Here is a 20892-nt window from a genome sequence, read left to right on the forward strand (position 1 = left end):
TTCCTCCGGGTGCTCCGGTTTCCTCCCACAGTCCGAAAACCGTGCTGGCTAGGTGCATTGGCCATTCTAAGTTCTCCCTCAGTGTACCTGAACAGGCGCCGGAGTGTGGCGACTAGGGGATTTTCACAGTAACTTCATTGCAGTGTTAATGTAAGCCTACTTGTGACACTAATAAATAAACTTTAAACTGAACACTTTGCCACATTAAAGGTAAGTTGCCATTCCTTGGCACCATAGTAGAGAGTTCACTCTGGAGAAGTGTGTTTGAGAGCCCTGGATTATTTTTCTTAACTTCCAAGTACATTTTATGTCATCTGCATATTTCAAAACCATACTATGCCGCATCTGGCCATCAATGTATTTAATATAAGCCACAAATAAATGCGGCCCCAAGACACTTTCTTGAGGGACTCCTCATGCCAACATGCATATGCTGGATACATTGGTTGTAATCTTCCAAAATTCCCTATATTCTAGAAAGGCCTCAGCAGGTTGGAAAGCAGGAAATTCGCCTGACATTTGTCATTGGTAAAATGCTAGAATCTATCAATAAGGAGGCAATAGAAAGGTATTTAGAAAATCATATTACAATCGGGGTGAGTCATTATGGTTTTTTGAAAGGAAAGTCATGTTTGTCAAATTTATTAGAATTCTTTGTGGATGTAACAAGTAGGAGGAACCAGTGGATGTAGTGTATTTGGATTTCTAAAAGGCATTCAGTAAGGTGCAACAAAGTTTGTTGGGGTTGAGATGTTAGCATGGGTAGAGGATTGTCTAACAAGAAATCAAGAGTTGGGACAAATGGGTATTTTTTGGGTTGACAAACTAACAAGTGGAGTGCCAGAGGGATCAATACTAGGACCTCCACTATTAAAGATCTATGTTAATGACTTGGATGAAGGGACTGATTGTATTGTAACTAATTTTGCTGATGATACAAAGATAGAAAGGAAAGTAAGTTGTGAGACGATTACAAAGAGTCTGCAAAAGGATACAGATAGGCTAAATGAGTAGGTAAAATTTGACATATGGAGCATTAAATGAAAAAATTGAAAACCAGAATATTAAATGGAGAGAGACTGTAGAATGCTGCAGGACAGAGGAATCTGGGTGTCCTTATACATGAATCACAAAATGTTAGCATGCAGGTACAACAAGTAATTAAGAAAGCAAATGAAATTTTCACTGTTATTTCAAAGAGGGTGGAGTATAAAAGTAGGGAAATTTTACAATAACTAAGGGCATTCATGAGATCACACCTGGAGTATTGTGTGCAGTTTTCGCCTCCTTAAGGAGATATATACTTGCATTGGAGACATTTCAGAGAAGGTTCACCTAGATTTATCCCTGGGATGCAGGGGTTGTCTTATGAGGAAAGGTTGAGCAGGCTGGGCAATATTCATTGGAGTTTAGCAGAATGAGAGATACCCTTATTGAAAAACACAAAATTCTGAGGTAACTTGAAAGGGTAGATGCTGAGAGATGTTTCCTCTTGTGGGGGAATCTAGAATTCAGGAGATAGTCTCAAAATAAGATAGAGATGAGGAGAAACTTATCTGAGAGTTGTTGGCTTTTGAAATTCTCTTCCACAGAGAGCGCTGGAGACTGGGCCATTGAATATATTCAAGATTTTTGATCTGCAAGGAAGTCCAGCGTTAAAGGAAGCAGGCAGCAAAGTGGAGTTAAGGCCACAATCAGATCAGCCATGATCTTGTTCAATAGTGGAACAGGCTCATTAGGCTGAATAGCCTACTTCTAGTCCTATTTGCTAAAATGTTATGAGCCTGCATGTAATGTTGTGCTCTGAATTCAACTTTATGGTATCCATTTTTATTACCTCATAGCTCTGTGATGCTTTGCAATCTCTTCCCATCTCTTTTTGTTTTGGGCATGTAATTCGGAGTAGAGCTTTCTGGTACTGGTTAATAACTTGAAAAAACAATTATCAGGTAAGCAAGTCATTCAGAAATCATAACTTTGGTGACCAGATTGGATTACTACAATTCCATCACCAAGTTTCTTCTGAAGGATGTTGAAAACTCTATTTATTCTGTCCTACATGTAGTTATTATTGAGAAAACCTGAAAACCTAATTATTATTTGTTCCATCCAGAAATATCCAAACCCAGTCAATGCGAATCGAGCTGTTTAAGCATCATTCCTATTCTTTATTTTGTCCAGTGTTCAGGTTGAGTAGGATGAGTGAAAGTGCTGTCAGTTTGCTTAACACTGTTATTGTCGCTAATCTTCCTATTATTAAGAAGACCTGTAGATTTATCTACTGAGCACTGAAACTAAAGTGTGGCACAGCAGAGTTCTCTGTTAGAAGTTTGAATCGCTTGATTTATCATCAGTAAATGTAGAAAAGCAAATATAAGGATCCAAAAACTGACGGTTTGCATAAATATATACATATGCTTGAGAAGAGGCTATCTTTAATAGTCAATTAAATATTACTTTATATTCTTACTTTACACAGGGAATACATTTTGTGAGTTTCTGGGAATTTACCAATAATGGATACATATTGGCATTCTTGATGCTGTGTACAGTTCTCCTTCAGAATATTTGCTTACAGATTTCATATTACATTGTTATCCGGGATGGAATACACATAAAAGCAGCTCTGCAGGTAAGATGCCTTTTTCTTTCTTCTTTTCTCCCTTTAAACCAATTTTCGCACGCCCATCTCCTGTCTTAAATGTGTTTTCTTCCAAGGGTCTGATTTATGTGTTTATTTAGCAGCCCTATGTCCATGTCTTAGCAACATGGCCATTCTTCAGAGTCACGATTGAATGTAGTTTTTAGGGATTAGGAGTACCTGATCCTATTTTCATCTGACATCCAGCTTCTGCACTTTAACAGGTATTTTTGGACAGCAGTACTCTCCCACTCTTTCCCTTTCCTCCAACATTCCCTTCCCTCTCTTTACCCTTTTCTTGCCTCCCTTCCCTTTTCTATTTTCCCTTTGAGGATGTAGCACTGATTCAGCAGAATTATACCACCAGGGGTAAAAGACTTAAATTATGAAGTCAGGTCGCTGTCTAGACTAGGCTTGTATTCTCTTTAATGTACAAAATTAAGGGTTTATCTAATTGGTGTGTTTGAAATGATTAATGAGTTTGTTTTGTAGATGGGGAAAATCTATTACTTTTTGGGGTGGAAGGTGTTGTAGGGGAGGGGTCGTGGGAAATCTTGAACTTGGGGTCTTAAAGTTAGAGCTGTACCACTTAAGGGGTCAGAAAACACTCCTTCACACTAAGTCTGGAACACACTCATCTCTCCCAAAAAGCTGGTGAGGCATTTTAGTATTAAATCTGTTTCTGAACAGGATATAATTTGTAACTTTTTTCAAAATCAATTCACTTTAATGCACTCTGAAGAGAAATATTGAGACCTTGGAATTCTAAACAAATTCCTTGTGCCAAAAAAGGTGGTCACATGGATTACTTGAGTAGTGTGTTCAGAAGATTGTCTTGTGGCTGTAGAACTAAACAAATTCTACTCCCACACAGCCAAAAATCAATCTCATAACCAGTTTCTCCCATTTAAGTCCTGGAGTAAAGTCTTTGGTGCAAGGTACTGCTCTTTTGTCCTATTGTTAGCTTTGTTGGTTTTTACCAAATGCTGTATGTAGTTGCAGAGTTCCTCAGGAAGTAGCAATTCTACTTTCACCTAAAGTTGGGTTTAAAGCTCGTCAGTCAATTGTCTGCTATCTGTTATGCAACCATACTCTATTCAGTTCAGGAGGTGAGCTTGAGTCAGTTTTGAGAAGTCTTAGTTTTACTGCCACACAATTTTGTGTTATTGAGGTAATTTTCCAAACTACCTAACACAAATTATTTTGAGACAAATTTATAGTATTTAAGGACTTGTTCTTCTTTTGCAATGTTAACATTCTATTTGGTGGCAGATGTATGTCTCATTCCCGTCACATGTCTAGTTTGAAGTCACTAAAAATGGAAGTGGTGAAAATGGAAGGAAAAAGAGCAGAACCCTCGCTCGAGATCCCCTTCTGTTCCTCAGGGCAACTCTTGTCCTCTCTGCCCAAAGACCTGTGGCTCCAGGATTGGTTTGCTGAGTCACCTGAGGACTCATAGATGAGGAAGCCTGGCAGATAGCATCCTCGTTTCAAGGGGCTGACAGCCAGCTCAAAAAATACAGGCAATGGATATGACAATTAGCATTGGTGCTGGGCTCCAACTGAAATTCAGGATTTACCATATGTTATGTATTAAAGTGGCTGTATCTCTTCTGGTATAACATCATGTGAGTTATAGAGATTCACGACTTTTGTGGCTCTTCCATCTTAGACGTGGAACAAGCAGCACCTTCTTAACAAACCTGCATTGTGTTTTACTACAACCCCCTATGTGGCACCTCATTACTTTTCTGTTTGTGGTAGCTACTGGTCCATATGTTATACCATATAGGGAACTGGAGGCAAAAAATAGCTTATTTCCTCTGTGATGCATTTATGTACATTTGACAAAAGGGGCAACTGTTGCAAATACAAATACTTATAGTTTAATGGGGGTAGCTTTGGGGTCAATATATAATCTGCTTTGCAGAGTAGGTTGGCAGTTCTAATATTTAAGTCCAGCTGCGAGTCAGAATTTAGCAGTCATTTGAATTTGCTAGCTGTGGGTTGTGTTAACCAGAGCTCAGCAAACACAGCAGCTAAAGGAGGCAGGAATTTCCAGATTCCTAATCCAGCAGATAAGTGCTTTTCCAGCACTGCTTGTGGGACTAGGAGAAACAGATGTGTTTAACCTGTGCCTACAAGCTAAATATCTAAACCCCAACCTCCACTGTAATCCAATCTCAACCTCTGCCTTCCAACTTCTGCAATGGGACTCTGCCTTCCCCGTCCTTGTGCCCCCTCACCCATGATCCAACAGCCTCTCCCCAACCTAAATCTTCCCAGTTACCAAGCACTGTCTCCAGTGGTCTTTGGCTGCTGCATTGAAATGCATCTTGACAGTCAGCCGATCTTCAAAATTCTAATAATTTTTGATTGATTTCAGCAGGACCTTTGCTTTCTGGGCATTTCTGAATTTCCAGACTGCGAGTAGTCAGCTTCGCTCCCTCCCTGCCCCCTTGCACAACAACCCCATTGTGTTGCTTTCATGGGTATGCTTTGTGATTTTGATTGAAAATTGCACTGTACTATTTGCATAAGTGTAACTTCCATTCATACTGCTTTACAGAAGTGGGTGTAATATAAAATACTGTGGGAAATGTGAACCACTTTTCATCAGTAACATCAATGTGTTTTCCATTTCTTTCCCTAGACAATGATTTATTTGAAAGCTTTGTCACTGCCTATGTGGGCCTTCGGTGGGGGCCATCTGACAGTGGGCCAGATTATCAATCACATGTCAGTGGATGCTTTTCAGATAATGATGGCAGCATTTATGGGATACTATGTTATTGCAATTCCGATACAGGTAGGCTAACTTCATAAAAGTTAAATTAACATTGATTTTTATTGAAGTTTGATAGTGATCTTTTCCTCCTTTAGGTTACTTTAGTATATAAAGCTCACAGATTATGTCAATTTTAGCATTTTATAAATATTTTATGTGCTATAGCCTTTGGTATTTTGTCTCTACTGTGTTGAAGATGCCTTTGAGATTGCTAGATTAAGGAATGTCGTATGAAAACAGAAAATGCACAGCATTTCGGTGCAGACTCGATGGGCTGAAAGGCCTCTTCTGCACTGTATGATTCTATGATCTGTGGAGGGACAAATAGAGTTAATGGGTGGAATTTTCCCTTCCTGCCATTGGCAGGAATCGTGGATGGCAGTATTGAGTGTGAGATCAAAAGTCGGATACTCGCCAGTGGGGAAAAAAAGTTGGAAGGGCCTTTTTCTGTGCTGTAGACCTCTATGACTTTATGGTGATGATGTTAAAGTGTGTGAGGCATTCAGGGCAGATGTCCCTTCTGCTAATCGCTGTTATCTGGAAACATTGAGTGGAACTTCAGTTTCCTGACTCCTGGACAGGACATAGAAATGTGATATGTTTTAACTAAGTGAAATGGTGAATTGGTGAATATAAAGCAAAAAGAAAGGTCTATGATAGGGATGGTGTAATAACTCCTGTTCACCAGTTAGGTAAATAACAACTACAATGCATATTTACATATATCCATAATGCAGAGGCTTGCAGCCTCATGGTTGCCAATCAGTTTCCTGGTTTGAACTGTTACAGAAGCCCGAGCTTGCTTGGATGATTCCCCCTCCCTGTTCCATGATTGGTAACCCGGGGTCACATGACCCTCTTGGCAGATCGCCTCTTAAAGTGCAGAAACACCACAGATGGAAGATGAATGAGATTAAATGATAAAAGAGTTGGTTGTGCCGAGCTAAAGGGAGTGGTAATGGGAAGAGTAAAGAAACAAAAGATTGTCTAGAGGAGATGTGAATAGCAGATTGATGAACAGCTGCCATCAGAAAACAGAAACACGGGGGAAAATGAGGCTAAAACCAAAACTTGCAAAGAAAAGAAAATTAAACAAGGGAAGAGATTACAGTCTGTAATTGTTAAACTCAGTGTTGAGTCTGGAAGGTGTGGAGCACATAATTGGAAGAAGAGGTGCACCTTAAGATTGTATTGAGTAAAGTTCAAATTTGTTATGTCCTGTGAGGGTACTGAAGAAAATTAGAAAGAATAGTGTGGTACTCTTCCTCAAAACAAAAGCATTGGTGTAGGATCACCTCAAGTACAGCAATTCCCCATACAATCAAAATATTCAAGTAACACAATAATCAATAACACGGCAGCACAGTGGTTAGCACTGCTGCCTCACAGTGCCAGGGACCTGGGTTTGATTCCCGGCTTGGGTCACTCAGTTTGTGCGTTCTCCCCGTGTTTGTGTGGGTTTCCTCCGGGTGCTCCGGTTTCTCCCACAGTCTGAAAGACGTGCTGGTTAGGTGCATTGACCCGAACAGTCGCCAGACTGTGGCAACTACGGGAATTTCACAGTAACTTCATTGCAGTGTTAATGTAAGCCTTACTTGTGACTAACAAATAAACTTTACTTTAAAACTAGCATGATAAATTGTTAGTGATTTCTATTACTACTTCAACATGTTTGACAAAGACTATAATTCAAGAGTGTGAAACTGTTTACCTTACTTGAATACTTTTAGCATTTATTTTCTATTAAAAGCATCAATTGTATTTTGATTTCAGATTATACTAGCAGTGCTATTACTCTATAATCAATTAGGGTATAGTGCTTTGGTTGGAGTATCTATCATCGTTGTGCTCATCCCCATGCAGTACTTCATCTCAAAACGATTTATTTCTATTCAAAGAAGAACAATGGAATATTCAGATGAGCGGATCAAGAAATCAAATGAAATGCTGCAGAGTATAAAGGTAATGATTTATATATTAGAGAGTTAGGGATACAAGATTGGTATAAATCTACATTCGTACCTAAACTAAGCACCAAAAATTGAAAAATGATTTGCATGAACTCGCCATTCTGGGGCAAGTTCCTTTCCTCTTTCATATTCAAAAAATAATATTTGCTTTCATAATTATTGAGTCATCACAATTTTATTTAAATTTCAATATTAGCTTTAACTCTCCCCATTGGAACATTTAATTTTCAATTCTGTTAGAATTAGCAGTTATTTGACCAACGAGTATGGTGTCAGTATGAACGTGAGTGACCTTAGCATTTCAGGTTGAATTTTCCAGAAATGGTTAGCACAAGTGATCTAATTCTCACTGTTATCTGGAAACAGGGAGGAACATAAATTTCCTTTTAAATTCCTCCCCATCTGCAGATTTAAACTGTCTGATCAAAATCACAAATGAATAAAAAATGTGATTTGAAGGACTGTCATACGTTTATGTGGATGCCGCTGCCAGGCCAGCATTTATTGCTCATCTGTCATTCCCCTTGAGAAGGTGGTGATGAGCTGCCTCCTTAAACTGCTGCAGTCCCTATAGTGTAGGTAAACCCACAGTGCTGTTAGGGAGGAAGTTCCTGGATTTTGAGCCATCAACAATTAAGGAACGGAGATATATTTTCAAATTAGGATGGTGAGTGACTTGGAGAGGAACTTCTAGGTGGTGGTGTTATCATGTGCCTGCTGCCCTTGTTCTTCTAAATGGTAGCGACCGTGAGTTTGGAAGGTGCTACCAAAGGAGATTGGTGAGTTCCTGCTGCCAATGTTTGACGATGATGGAAGGAATGAATGTTTGTGGAAGGGGTGGAAATCAGGTGGGCTGCTTTGTACTGGATTGTGCCGAACCTCTTCAGTGTTGTTGGAGCTGTAACTATCCAGACAAGTGAAGAGAATTCCATCTCACTCCAGACTTGTATCTACTAAATGGGAAGTCGGGAGGTAACAGTCAAGAAGGGCAAAAACAGGAAATTGATGGGAACATCATTAACTCCAAGTTTCCTTCCAAGCCCCATAATGTCATGATTGCTGGATCAAAATCCTGGGAATGTCTTTGACCTCTTGGGCTGATCTAGCAATGGCACTGTTTGGTCATGGAAAGGGAGTAGAGAAGCAGTAACAGCTATTCACGGCGATATATCATAACTCTCAACAAGATATATATGCTATTGAGAAAGAGAGAGAATCTACAAGAAGAATATTATCCATGAACTAATGAAGTTAAGGATGGCATCAAATTGAAAGAAAAGACTTGCAAAGATTAATGGTAGGCCAGAAGCTTGGGGAACTTTAAAAAGTAGCAAAGGATAAAAAAAAAATAGAGGATTTTAAAGAGACACAAATAGCATCACAATGATAGAGTATCAAGAGGCAACAAAACTTACGAGTGAAAATAATAGGACTAAAGGCTGACAAGTCATTTGGACTGATGGCTCGTGTCAGTGTTTTAAAGTGGCCACAGAGACATTGGATGCATTGGTAGCATTCTTCCAAAATTTCCTAGATTCTGGAAAAGTTCAAACAGAAAACCACAAATGTAACACCGCTATGCAAGGAAGGAGGGAGTCAGAAAGCAAGAAACTACAGTCCAGTTAGCCTAACTATATGGAGTTTGCACATTCTCCCCATGTCTGCATGGGTTTCCTCCGGGTGTTCCCATTTCCTCCCACATTCCAAAGATGTGTGGGTTAGGTGGATTGGCCATGCTAAATTATCCATTGGTGTCAGGCGGGGTAAATGAGTGGGGTTACGAGGATGAGGCCTGGGTGGGATTGTTGTCAGTGCAGGCTCGATGGGCCGGGTGGTCTCCTGCACTGTAGAGATTCTATGAACATTTGTCATTGGAGTCCATTGGTAAGGAAGTAGCCGTCAGATATTTAGAGAATCATAATACAATCAAGCTGAGTCAACATGATTTTCTGAAATGGAAATCATATTTGACAAATTTATTAGAATACTTTGAAGGTATGACAAGCAGGGTCGATAAAGGGGAACCAAAAAATGTAATGTATTTGGGTTTCCAAAAAGCACTACACAGGATAAGAGCTCATGATTTTGAAGGTGATATATTAATATGGGTAAAAGATTGGCTAACTAACAGGAGGAAGAGAGTAGGGATACATGGGTGATTTTCAGGATGACAAACTGTAACTAATGGGATGCCAGAGGGATCAGTGCCGGGGCCTCAACTACTTACAATCTATGTTAATGTCTTGCATGAAGGAACTGCGTTTATTGTATCCTAATTTGCTGATAATACAAAGATAGGTAGAAATACAAGTTATAAGAGGGATAAAGGTAGGTTAAATGAGTGGGCAAAGCTTTGGCAGATTGAGTATAATACAGAAAAATGTGAGGTTGTCCACTTTCATGGGAAGACCTTTTGAACAATAACAGTGGAAAATGGAAATGTACTTAAAAATTAAAATTCTCTGGAGTGGAGGAACAGAGAGGTTTGATGGTATAGGGCACAGATCTCTAAAAGATTTACAGTTGAAAAGGGCAAATTAAATTTTGGGTTTCAAGCATTGGAATACCAAGGCAAAGGTGATGAGAAATCAACATGAGGCTTTCATTAGAGAATTGTAGTCATGGATGTCCCAGCCCCAAGTAAAAATATATTTGTGTGAAGCTTTTACAAATTCAATATTTGCACTGGTTCATGAACTGATAACGGGGGGCAAGTTTAGGAATAATGCCTCCACTATTGTTCTCAGTAGCTGTGTTTGGTGCAATTTTGTGATACAGCCATTCAGTTTTCTTTCAATCTCAGCATGACCTTGCATAGTGTTGATCTTGTGCATTCTGTTCTGAGGTTGTGGCTAGTTGCTTAAAGGACATTGTGCATTGTTTCCTACATTACTTTGAAGGGCAGTGGCTATTGTATTTCATTGGCGAAAGTGCTTTAAGTGAAGAGTCCCACATAAATGCAAGATTTTCTTTGTGCATACCGACTTATCAAGGAGTGGGCAGCTGTGTTGTGGGTTTGGCTTACAACTTGATGTTTGTTATTGCTAACATCTGTGAAGATTGCTTCTGGCATAAAATATTTCTATACACGTGTAGGGTACAGATGCTATAGGAAAGATGGAACAGGAGGTAAGAGAGGAGCGTTTTTGATTTAGGGAGAACATCACGGCAGTACTGAGAGGGCATATATCCAAAGGTTCGCTGACTGAGTCTGTATGGGTAGAACTGAGAAATAAGAAAGGGGGAGATCACTTTGATAGGATTGTACTTCACTCCCCCAAATAGTCAGTGGGAAATTGAGGAGCAAATATGTAAGGAGATTACAGATAGCTCCAAGAACCATAAGGTGGTAATAGTAGGGGACTTCAACTTTCCCAACATTGACTGGGACAGCCATTGTATTAGGGGCTTGGATGGCGAGAAATTTATTGAATGTATTCAGGAGGAATTTTGAGTTATATGGAGAGGTTGGATAGACTGGGACTTTTTTCCTTGGAGCGTAGGAGGCTTAGGGATGAACTTATAGAGGTCTATAAAATAATGAGGGGCAAAGATCAGCTACATAATCAATATCTTTTCTCAGAGGTAGGGGAGTCTAAAACTAGAGGGCATAGGTTAAGGTGAGAGGGGAGAGATACAAAAGGGTCCAGAGGGGCAATTTTTTCACACAGGGCGGTGAGTGTCTGGAACGAGCTGCCAGAGGCAGTAGTAGAGACGGGTACAATTTTGTCTTTTAAAAAGCATTTAGATAGTTACATGGGTAAGATAGGTATAGAGGGATATGGGTCTAATGCAGGCAATTGGGACTTGCTTAGTAGTAAAAACTGGGTGGCATAGACAAGTTGGGCCGAAGGGCCTGTTTCCATGCTGTAAACCTCCAAGACTCTAGTACAAAAACACATTATTTATTATTTAATCTTCATTCAAGAGGATTGTAAACTTTGGAATTCTGTCGCAAAAGGTTGTAGTCATTCATAATTGATTATCTTTAAGACTGAGACAGGCAGATATTTGGTGTCTCCGGGAATCAAGATATATGAGAAGTGTGCTAGAAAGTGGAGTTGAAACAGAAATCAGCTGTGACCCTGTTAAATGACAGAGCAGACATGATCTACTCCTGCTGCTATACCTTGGGTTCCTATAGAGAGACTGCAGAATTCTATGGTACGTGAATCACAAAAAATTACCATGCTGGTACAGCAAGAAATTAACAATACAAATAAGATGTTAGTCTTTTTATAAGAGTTCTATTTTTATAAGAGTTCTACAACTGTACAGGGCATTGGTGGGACTAAACCAGTACAATTTTGATCATCTTACTTAAAGAGGGATAGACTTTCATTGGTGGCAGTTCCAAGAAGGCTCAACAGGTTGATTCTTGGTATAACGGAGTTGGTCTATGAGGAAAGGTTGAGCAGGTTGGGCCTATACTCATTGGAGTTTAGAAGAATGATGAGTGATCGTATTAAAACAAATAAGATTTTGAAGCTGGTTGACACAGTAGGTGTTAAGAGAATGTTTACCCCAATGGGGAAATCTAGAAATAGGGCCAAAGTTTTAAAGTAAAGGGGTTTCTCATTTCAGATGGGTATTTCAATGGTCATTAATCTTTGGAATTGTCCACCCTATAAAGCAGTAGAGGCTGGGTCATCGAATATAAATAAAGCTAAATTAGACAGATTTGATGTACAAGGAAGTTGGGGTTTATGGGGGCATGCAGGGAAATGGAGCTAAGGCCACAATCAGGTTATAGAATGGTGGATCTGGCTGGAGGGGCCAAATGGCCCACTCTTATTAGTTATGGTATTATGTGAGAACCTTTTCAAAAAATCAACATTATTTGAATAACAGAGTTGAGCATATGGCTTTGAAATTTATAATTTATATTATCAGAGATTATTATCCTAAGTCTTAAACTCCCAATAGTGGGAAACTTTGAGAAGTTTGCCACATTGAGGGCCACAATGGCACTGAAATTTCTAGTCAACTCATTAATACCGAAATCCAGAATTTACAGTACCTGAATAGGCTCCATAGGAATCCACGCTGCTGGTCTCGCCATTCCTGCTGACTAGCGACTGTTTAATTTGTAAATTTGCTATTTGCTCACAGATCACAAGCAAAAGGTTTGAGCAGATGGGTTATTAATTTAGTTCAGTTAGGCACAGGCATATCAGATAGGGTCACTTTTGCAATAAAAATGTCCTCTGACTGTCTGTGTGGAGTTTGCATGTTCTCCCTGTGTCTGAGTGCTTTTCCTTTGGGTGCTGTGGTTTCCTCCCACAGTCCAAAGATGAGCAGGTTAGGTGAGGATTAGCCTTGGCCAATATATGGGGTTATGGGAATAGGGTAGTGGGGTGCAGACTCAATGGGCTAAATGGCCTCCTTCTGCATGGGAGGTTCTATGATTTCCTCCGGCTTCTCAGATTCTCTCCAGCTAGGCCCCACCCCACCTCTATCCGCTCCCCCCCACTCCCCCCATTGTCGGAAACAGGACTTGATGGAGTAGGAGCCAGGGATACTGTTCAACAATTGAAAAATATGTCATAGAAGCAAACTATTTCATGTTTGTTGAATAGTTACTTGGTAGCTTTCACATTTTACGATGTTTGTTAAATTCTGACAGCAGGAATAGTGTACTGTTCCTTACTCTCATTAACTGGATGTTACAAAAGATGACTTTATCTCTTGATCAGAATGTTTTTTTTGTGGGAAAAATGAAAGACGTTGTAAAAGGTGAAACCTGAAACGGAATAAAACACAATCTCCTTCTAAGGCCTCTCATGGAATCACCTACACTCAACTTTTGGAAGGCTTCCACAAAATGATCCTTCCAGATGGAAAGTTGCCAACGTTAAGGGATGAACTCCAACTTGTAAATGAACAAAGTAATAATTCTCAGGGAAAAATATGTATTTCATAAGCTTTCCAAATTCATAATGTAAACATATTTGATTGAAAGTGCCATATCTAACCTTGATTTATTAGTTCTTGACAACAAGACTGCAACTATTTTATGTGTTGTCATTATTTTTCCTTGTAATTGTATTTTTAATTTATCACTTGCCTAAAAAGAATTAAAGCTTTATTTAAATTTTACTGCGAAATGAACCATTTCAAGTTGCAGCTTCCTTAAATGGTTTGAAACTTTGGAGCAAAGTGTTTTTGAAGTGATTGATGTTATGTGTAAGCCTGTTACAACTGTTAGTTCTGTAGCAGGCCAGAGTTTTATATATATATAAAAAAAATCGCTGCTAATCTTTCAGGTTCTCTATTGAATACACATGGCCTCATGTTTGGGGATTCCTGTCGGTCTACTCCACTGTTGAGAGCTGGTCTGCCAACAGTGGAGGATATATGCTCTATCTCAAACCCTGTGATGACAGGGTTGTTCAAATGGGAGTCCCTAACTTAGGCAGTCACTATTGAGACATTTATCCTAACTGCCAGATTAGCAGTTGGAGGAGCTCCATCCTGCTGAATGGCATGGAGTGGGTTCTGGAGATAGCTGGCAGCACTTTAAAAAAAATAATAATTTCAAGGTGATCAATTGCATAGTCCAAGGTAACCTTTCTGGCTTTTGTAACATTCATTATTGTGGTGTGAATGGTGTGGGCCAAGGGAGCACTTTAAGACAGTTTTGCATGAATCTTACAGATTCAAGCTGACCTATCAATCAAGCTCTCAGTTTTGAAAAGTTATCTTAAAACATAAATTGTGGAAAAGGTGTTGTACTAGTATTGTATGTGAATTGTCAATGTAGGGAGTGTATAGAATTGGAAGCCAGTTGGTTAGGAGGTAGAGGAAAGAGATTAGGGATTATAAACATGCTGTCAAATTGGCAGAATGCAACAAGTGGTACCTTTCATGAATCTATACTGAAGCCTCCACTTTTCACAATATTTATAGATGACTTGGATGAAGAAATTGACAGCTATGAATCAAAGTTTGCTAATGACAACTCAGTTGGCATAGTAAATAGTAGAGTTGGGAACAAAAACGTTGCAAGGGTCATTGATATGTTAGGTGAATGGACAAAACTATGGCAGGTGGAATTTAATGTGGGAAAGTATTAAGTCATCCACTTTTTATTTTCTAAATGTTGAGAAGCTAGGAAGTTATGGATGAATAAAAAGGTCCTGAATTAAACTGGCTCATGGAATGTTGGGTTTTATCTCGGGGATTAGAACACAATAGGTCATAAATTATGCTGTACAGAGCTCTAGTTAGATCTCATATAGAGTACTGCATTTGATTCTGTGCACTACACTCAAAGGATATACAGACCTTGGAGGAAGTACAGCATAAATTCCCCAGAATGAGCTAAAATTTTTACATTGAGGTTATATTGCATTTACTAGGCTTGTATGCCCTTAATTATAGAATGTTAAGAGGTGTTTAAAGTGTTTTAAAAGACAAACATGTCCAATTGGGTAGATACTGAGAAACTATTTCCTCTGATGGGAGAATCCAGAACAACTGGAAATCTGAAAAACTTTCTCTCCTCAACTATTGCAGTTATGTAATTGAAATTAAAAACTTGAATAATTAAGTTATTTTGTTTGGAAAGGGTACGAAGGTGGAGAGCCGAAGTTAAGATGCAGATTAGTCATGACTTAAATAGCAGATCTAGTATGATGGGACTGAATGGTTTACTTCTGTTCATATATGAAAACAAACTTGTTATTTTTTTTCTTTCTCAGTAGCCATGGTACAGTGTTTTAGAGTACAGGTTGGTCCCTGACACCAGTTCGTAAGCTTGAGGTTTCATTGTCCACTGAAAGAAATATATCATAGAATTCCTACAGTACAGAAGGAGACCATTCAGCTCATCAAGTCTGCACCGACCCAGGCCCACACCCCTGCCCTATCCCCGTAACCCCACATATTTACCCGCTAATTCTCCTAACCTACACATCTTGGGGCATTATAGAGCAATTTAACATGGCCAAATGATCTAACCTGCACATCTTTGGACTGTGGGAGAAAACCAAAGCATCCAAAGGAGAACATGCAAACTCCACATAGACAGTCACCCAAGGCTGGAATTGAACCTGGGTACCTGGTGCTGTGAGGCAACATTGCTAACCATTGTGCCACCGTGCTGCCCTAGAACAAAAGCTTGCATTATATAGTAACTTTAACATGGTAAAAGATCCCATGGTACTTCAGGGATGTTATCAAACAAAATTTGACATCAGGCAACATATTAAATAATAATAAATAAAAATAGAAAATGCTGGATAAACTCAGCAGGCCTGGCAGCATCTGTGGAGAGAGAAACAGAATTAACATTTTGAGTCCACAAGATCCTTCCGCAGAACTGAAGAGTTGGAAATGTAAAGATTTAAATAGTTGGAGAGACAGGTGGAGGAGTTGGAGCAGAATAGAAGGACAAGAATAGGTTGGAACAAAGAAGAGATCGACAAAGGTGCCATGGACATGAGACAAAGGTGTGTTAAAGGAGCCATTAAGGACTGAAGAGTGCTAATAGTGGCAAAAAGTAAGATGGCAGAATGTATTAGTGGAGAAGAAAGGTCAGTGCTCAATGGGAACAAAACTAAACAAGGGACAAGTGACCACATTGGGGGAGGGGTTTGGTTGTGTTGGGGTAATCCAAGGGAACCGAGAAATAAAAAGGGGGGTCAAGACATAGTTCATAGTTTAAAATTGTTGAACTCATTGTTGAGTCCAAAAGGTTGTAATGTGCCTAATCAGAAGATGAAGTGTGGGCATCACTGGCTAGGCCATCATTTATTGCATATGCCTATCTCTATTTACCCTTGAAGGTGATGGGAGCTGCCTTCCTGAACTGCTGCCATCCCTGATATGTAGGTACACTCTCAGTACTGTTAGGGAGGGAGTTTCAGGATTTTGATCCAGTGACAGTGAAGGAATGGTGATATATTTCCAAGTCAGGATCGTGAGTGACTTGGAGGGGAATTTTCATCTGATGGTGTTCTCAAGTATCTGCTGTCCTTGTAGATGGTAGTGGTCATGGGTTTGGAAGGTGCTGCCTAAGGAGTCTTGGTGAGTTCCTGCAATGCCTCTTGCAGGCAGTACACACTACTGCCACTGTTCATCAGTGGTGGAGGGAATGAATACTTGTAGAAGGGGTACCAATCAAGCGAGTTGCTTTGTACTGGATTGTGTCAAACTTCTTGAGTGTTGTTGAAGCTGCACTCACCGAGGCAAGTCGAAAGTATTCCATCACACTCCTGACTTGTAAAAATGGTGGACAGGCTTTGGAGATGTCAGGAGGTCAGATACTTGCCACAGGATTCCTAGTCTCTGACCTGCTCTTGCAGCAGTATTTATATGGCTAGTCCATTTCAGTTTCTAGAAACGTAGAAAAACTACAGCACAAACAGGCCCTTCGGCCCACAAGTTGTGCCGAACACATCCCTACCTTCTAGACCTACCTATAACCCTCCATCCTATTACGCTCCATGTACTCATCCAGGAGTCTCTTAAAAGACCCTATTGAGTTCGCCTCCACCACCACTGACGGCAGCCGAATCCACTCGCCCACCACCCTCTGTGTGAAAAACTTACCCCTAACATCTCCCCTGTCCCTACCCCCCAGCACCCTAAACCTGTGTCCTCTCATAGCAGACATTTCCACCCTGGGAAAAAGCCTCTGAGAGTCCACCCAATCTATGCCTCTCAACATCTTATACACCTCTATTAGGTCTCCTCTCATCCTTCGTCTCTCCAAGGAGAAAAGACCGAGCTCCCCCAGCCTATCCTCATAAGGCATGCCACTCAATCCAGGCAACATCCTTGTAAATCTCCTCTGCACCCTTTCAATCTTTTCCACATCCTTCCTATAGTGAGGCGACCAGAACTGAGCACAGTACTCCAAGTGGGGTCTGACGAGGGTCTTATACAGCTGCATCATTATCCCCGGACTCCGAAACTCAATCCCTCGATTGATAAAGGCCAGCACACCATACGCCTTCTTAACCACCTCCTCCACCTGCGGGGCTGATTTCAGAGTCCTATGGACCCAGACCCCAAGGTCCTTCTGATCCTCCACAGTACTAAGAGTCTTTCCCTTTATATTGTACTCCTTCATCCCATTTGACCTACCAAATGGACCACGACGCATTTATCTGGGTTGAAGTCCATCTGCCACTTGTCCGCCCAGTCTTGAATCCTATCTATGTTCCTCTGTAACTTCTGACATGCCTCCAGACTATCCACAACCCCACCAACCTTCATGTCATCGGCAAACTTACCAACCCATCCCTCCACTTCCTCATCCAGGTCATTTATGAAAATGACAAACAGCAAGGGTCCCAGAACAGATCCCTGGGGCACACCACTGGTGACCGACCTCCATTTAGAAAAAGACCCAACTATACCCACTCTCTGCCTCCTTTGGGCAAGCCCATTCTGGATCCACCGGGCAGCAGCCCCTTGGATCCCATGCCCTCTCACTTTTTCGAGAAGCCTTGCATGGGGGACCTTATTGGACGCCTTGCTACAATCCATAGAAACCACATCTACCGCCTTCCCTTCGTCAATGTGTTTAGTCACATTTTCGAAGAACTCCACAAGGCTCGTAAGGCACGATCTGCCCTTGACAAAGCCATGCTGAGTATTCTTGAGCATACTAAACCTCTCTAAATGCTCATATATCCTGTCCCTCAGGATCTTCTCCATCAGTTTACCAACCACTGAGGTTAGACTCACCGGTCGGTAATTACCTGGGCTATCTCTATTCCCCTTCTTGAAAATAGGAACCACATCCGCAATCCTCCGGCACCTCTCCCGTCTCCATCGACGACGCAAAGATCATTGCCAGAGGTTCTGCAATCTCTTCCCTCGCCTCCCACAGTAACCTGGGGTACATCCCATCCAGACCCGGCGACTTATCTATCTTGATGCCATTCAAAGATTCCAGCAGAACCTCTTTCTTAAAGTCCACATACTCAATCCTTTCAGTCCACCGCAAGCCCGCAGTTCATCCACCCAGGTCCTTCTCTGTGAAAACCGAGGCAAAATACTCATTGAGCACCTCTGCCAATTCTACTGGTTCCGTACAGACTTTCCCGCCTTCACCTTTTATAGGCCCTATTCCGTCACGTCTCATCCTTTTACTCTTCACATATTTATAGAACGCCTTAGGGTTCTCCTTAATCCTACCTGCCAGGGCCTTCTCGTGACCCCTTCTGGCTCTCCTAATTTCCTTCTTTAGTCCCTTCCTACAAGCCGTATACTCTTCTAAATCTCTATCTTCACCAAGCTCTCTGAGCCTTTTGTACGCTTTCCTTTTCTTCTCGACTAGGTCCCGCACAGCTTTCATGCACCATGGTTCCTTTAACCGACCAACACCTCCCTGTCTGCTCGGAACGTTGTCCTGTAGAACTCTCGACAGACATTCCTTGAAAAACTGCCACCTCTCTTCAGTACATTTCCCCGAGAATACCTCCTTCCAATTTGCTCCTCTAATTTGCTGTCTAATGTCTTCATATTTCCCCTTACTCCATATAAACACTTTCCTAGCTTGCCTGATCCTATTTTTCCAATGCAAGCCGAAAGGAGATAGAGTTATGATCGCTGTCCCCAAGATGCTCTCCCACTGAGAGATCTGACACCTGTCCAGGTTCATTGGTCAGTATCAGATCAAGTACAGCCTCTCCTCTTGTAGGCTTGTCCACATGCTGTGTCAGGAAACCCTCCTGAACACACCTAACGAACTCTTCCCCATCCAATCCCCTTAACCTAGGGATATTCCAATCTATGTTTGGGAAATTAAAGTCTCCCATCACAACAACTCTGCTATTATTGCATCTCTCCAGGATCTGTTTCCCTATCTGCTCCTCCACCTCCCTGTTACTATTGGGCGGCCTATAGAAAACTCCCAGCAAAGTGACCGGCCCCTTCCCACTCTGAACTTCCACCCACAGAGACTCGGTGGACAATCCCTCCACAGCATACACCTTCTCTACAGCTGTGACACTATCCCTGATCAGCAGTGCCACTCCACCTCCTCTCTTGCCTCCCTCCCTGTCCTTCCTGAAACATCTGAATCCCGGCACCTGGAGTATCCAGTCCTGTCCCTGAGACATCCAAGTCTCCGTGATGGCCACCACATCATACTTCCAGGCATCGATCCATGCTCTGAGCTCATCCCCTTTATTCACTATACTCCTGGCATTAAAGTAAATATATCTCAATCCTTTGGTCTGAGCTCTCCCCTTCTCTATTCCCTGTCCATCTGCCCTCTTGCACTGCCTATAACCCTTCTCTGTTTGCGAGCTACCTTCCTCACTCTCAGTCACCTGGTCAATGGTAACTCCCAGGATGTTGATAGTGACAGGCTCAGTGATGGTAATGCCATTGAATGTCGAAGTGCGATGGTTAGATTCTCCCTCGTTGAAAATGGTCATTGCCTGGCACTTGTGTGGCATGAATGTTATTTACCACTTGTCAGTCAAGCCTGATTTTGATTAGGTCTTGCTACATTTGGACATAGATTGCTTCCGTATCTGAGAAGTCGCGAATGGTACTAAACATGGTGCAGTCATCACAAACATCCCCACTTCTGATCTTATGATGGAAAAAAAGGTCATTGATGAAACAGCTGAAGATGGTTGGGCCAAGGACACTGCAAGGTCATTGAAGCCTAGTATGTTTTAATAAGGCACTATTTGATGTCTATGCTCTCATCTGGCCTCAAAAGGGAAATATGTTGATGATATGACAGCGTCTGAATCTAGGCTGTTTGATTTGATTTATTATTGTCACATGTATTAACATGCAATGAAAAGTATTGTTTCTTGCATGCTATACAGACAAAACATACCGTTCATAGAGAAGGAAACGAGAGAGTGCAGAATGTAGTGTTACAGTCATAGCTAGGGTATAGAGAAAGATCAACTTAATTCAAGGTAAGTCTATTCAAAAGTCTGACAGCAGCAAGGAAGAAGCTGTTCTTGAGTCAGTTGGTACATGACCTCAGACTTTTGTATTTTTATCCCGAAGGAAGAAGGTGGAAGAGAGAATGTCTGGGGTCCATGGGATCCTTAGTTATGCTGGCTGCTTTGCTAAGGCAGAGGGAGGTGTAGACAGAGTCAATGGATGGGAGACTGGTTTGTGTGATGGATTAGGCTACATTCAATACCTTTTGTAGTTCCTTGCGGTCTTGGGCAGAGCAGGAGCCATACCAACCTGTGATACAACCAGAAAGAATGCTTTTTATGGTGCATCTGTAAAAGTTGGTGAGAGTCATAGCTGACATTCCAACATTCCTTAGTCTTCTGAGAAAGTAGAGGCATTGGTGGAGTGAAGCCAATGGGGATCAGAAGACTCTTGATACTCTGTGAATGGTGTGGGTAAAACAGTATGTAATTAATGCTACGCGATGTAAGGCCATGTTTGTGTGCATGTAAGTGCATGCCCTTTGTCATAAGATTCAACAATTACCCATGACACAGTTGAAAGCCTTAAATTCTGAGCTGAGATTGAATTTAGGCCCTCAGTAC

The 20892-nt window shown here is 41.1% G+C and overlaps 1 protein-coding gene across 4 annotated transcripts in view; it reads left to right on the top strand.

Annotated features, from left to right (window-relative positions):
* Positions 1–20892, top strand: part of LOC144495804 (ATP-binding cassette sub-family C member 8-like) — a 201691-nt gene that overhangs the window by 40402 nt on the left and 140397 nt on the right. For all 4 annotated transcript variants that reach the window (XM_078216299.1, XM_078216298.1, XM_078216300.1 and 1 more), the window contains exons 7-9: positions 2480–2632; positions 5295–5450; positions 7203–7391. In XM_078216299.1, coding sequence (XP_078072425.1) covers positions 2480–2632; positions 5295–5450; positions 7203–7391 — 498 coding nt within the window. The remainder of the gene's footprint in view (positions 1–2479; positions 2633–5294; positions 5451–7202; positions 7392–20892) is intronic.

Source organism: Mustelus asterias, chromosome 7 (assembly GCF_964213995.1).
Source record: "Mustelus asterias chromosome 7, sMusAst1.hap1.1, whole genome shotgun sequence".
In the NCBI taxonomy this organism is placed as follows: domain Eukaryota; kingdom Metazoa; phylum Chordata; class Chondrichthyes; order Carcharhiniformes; family Triakidae; genus Mustelus; species Mustelus asterias.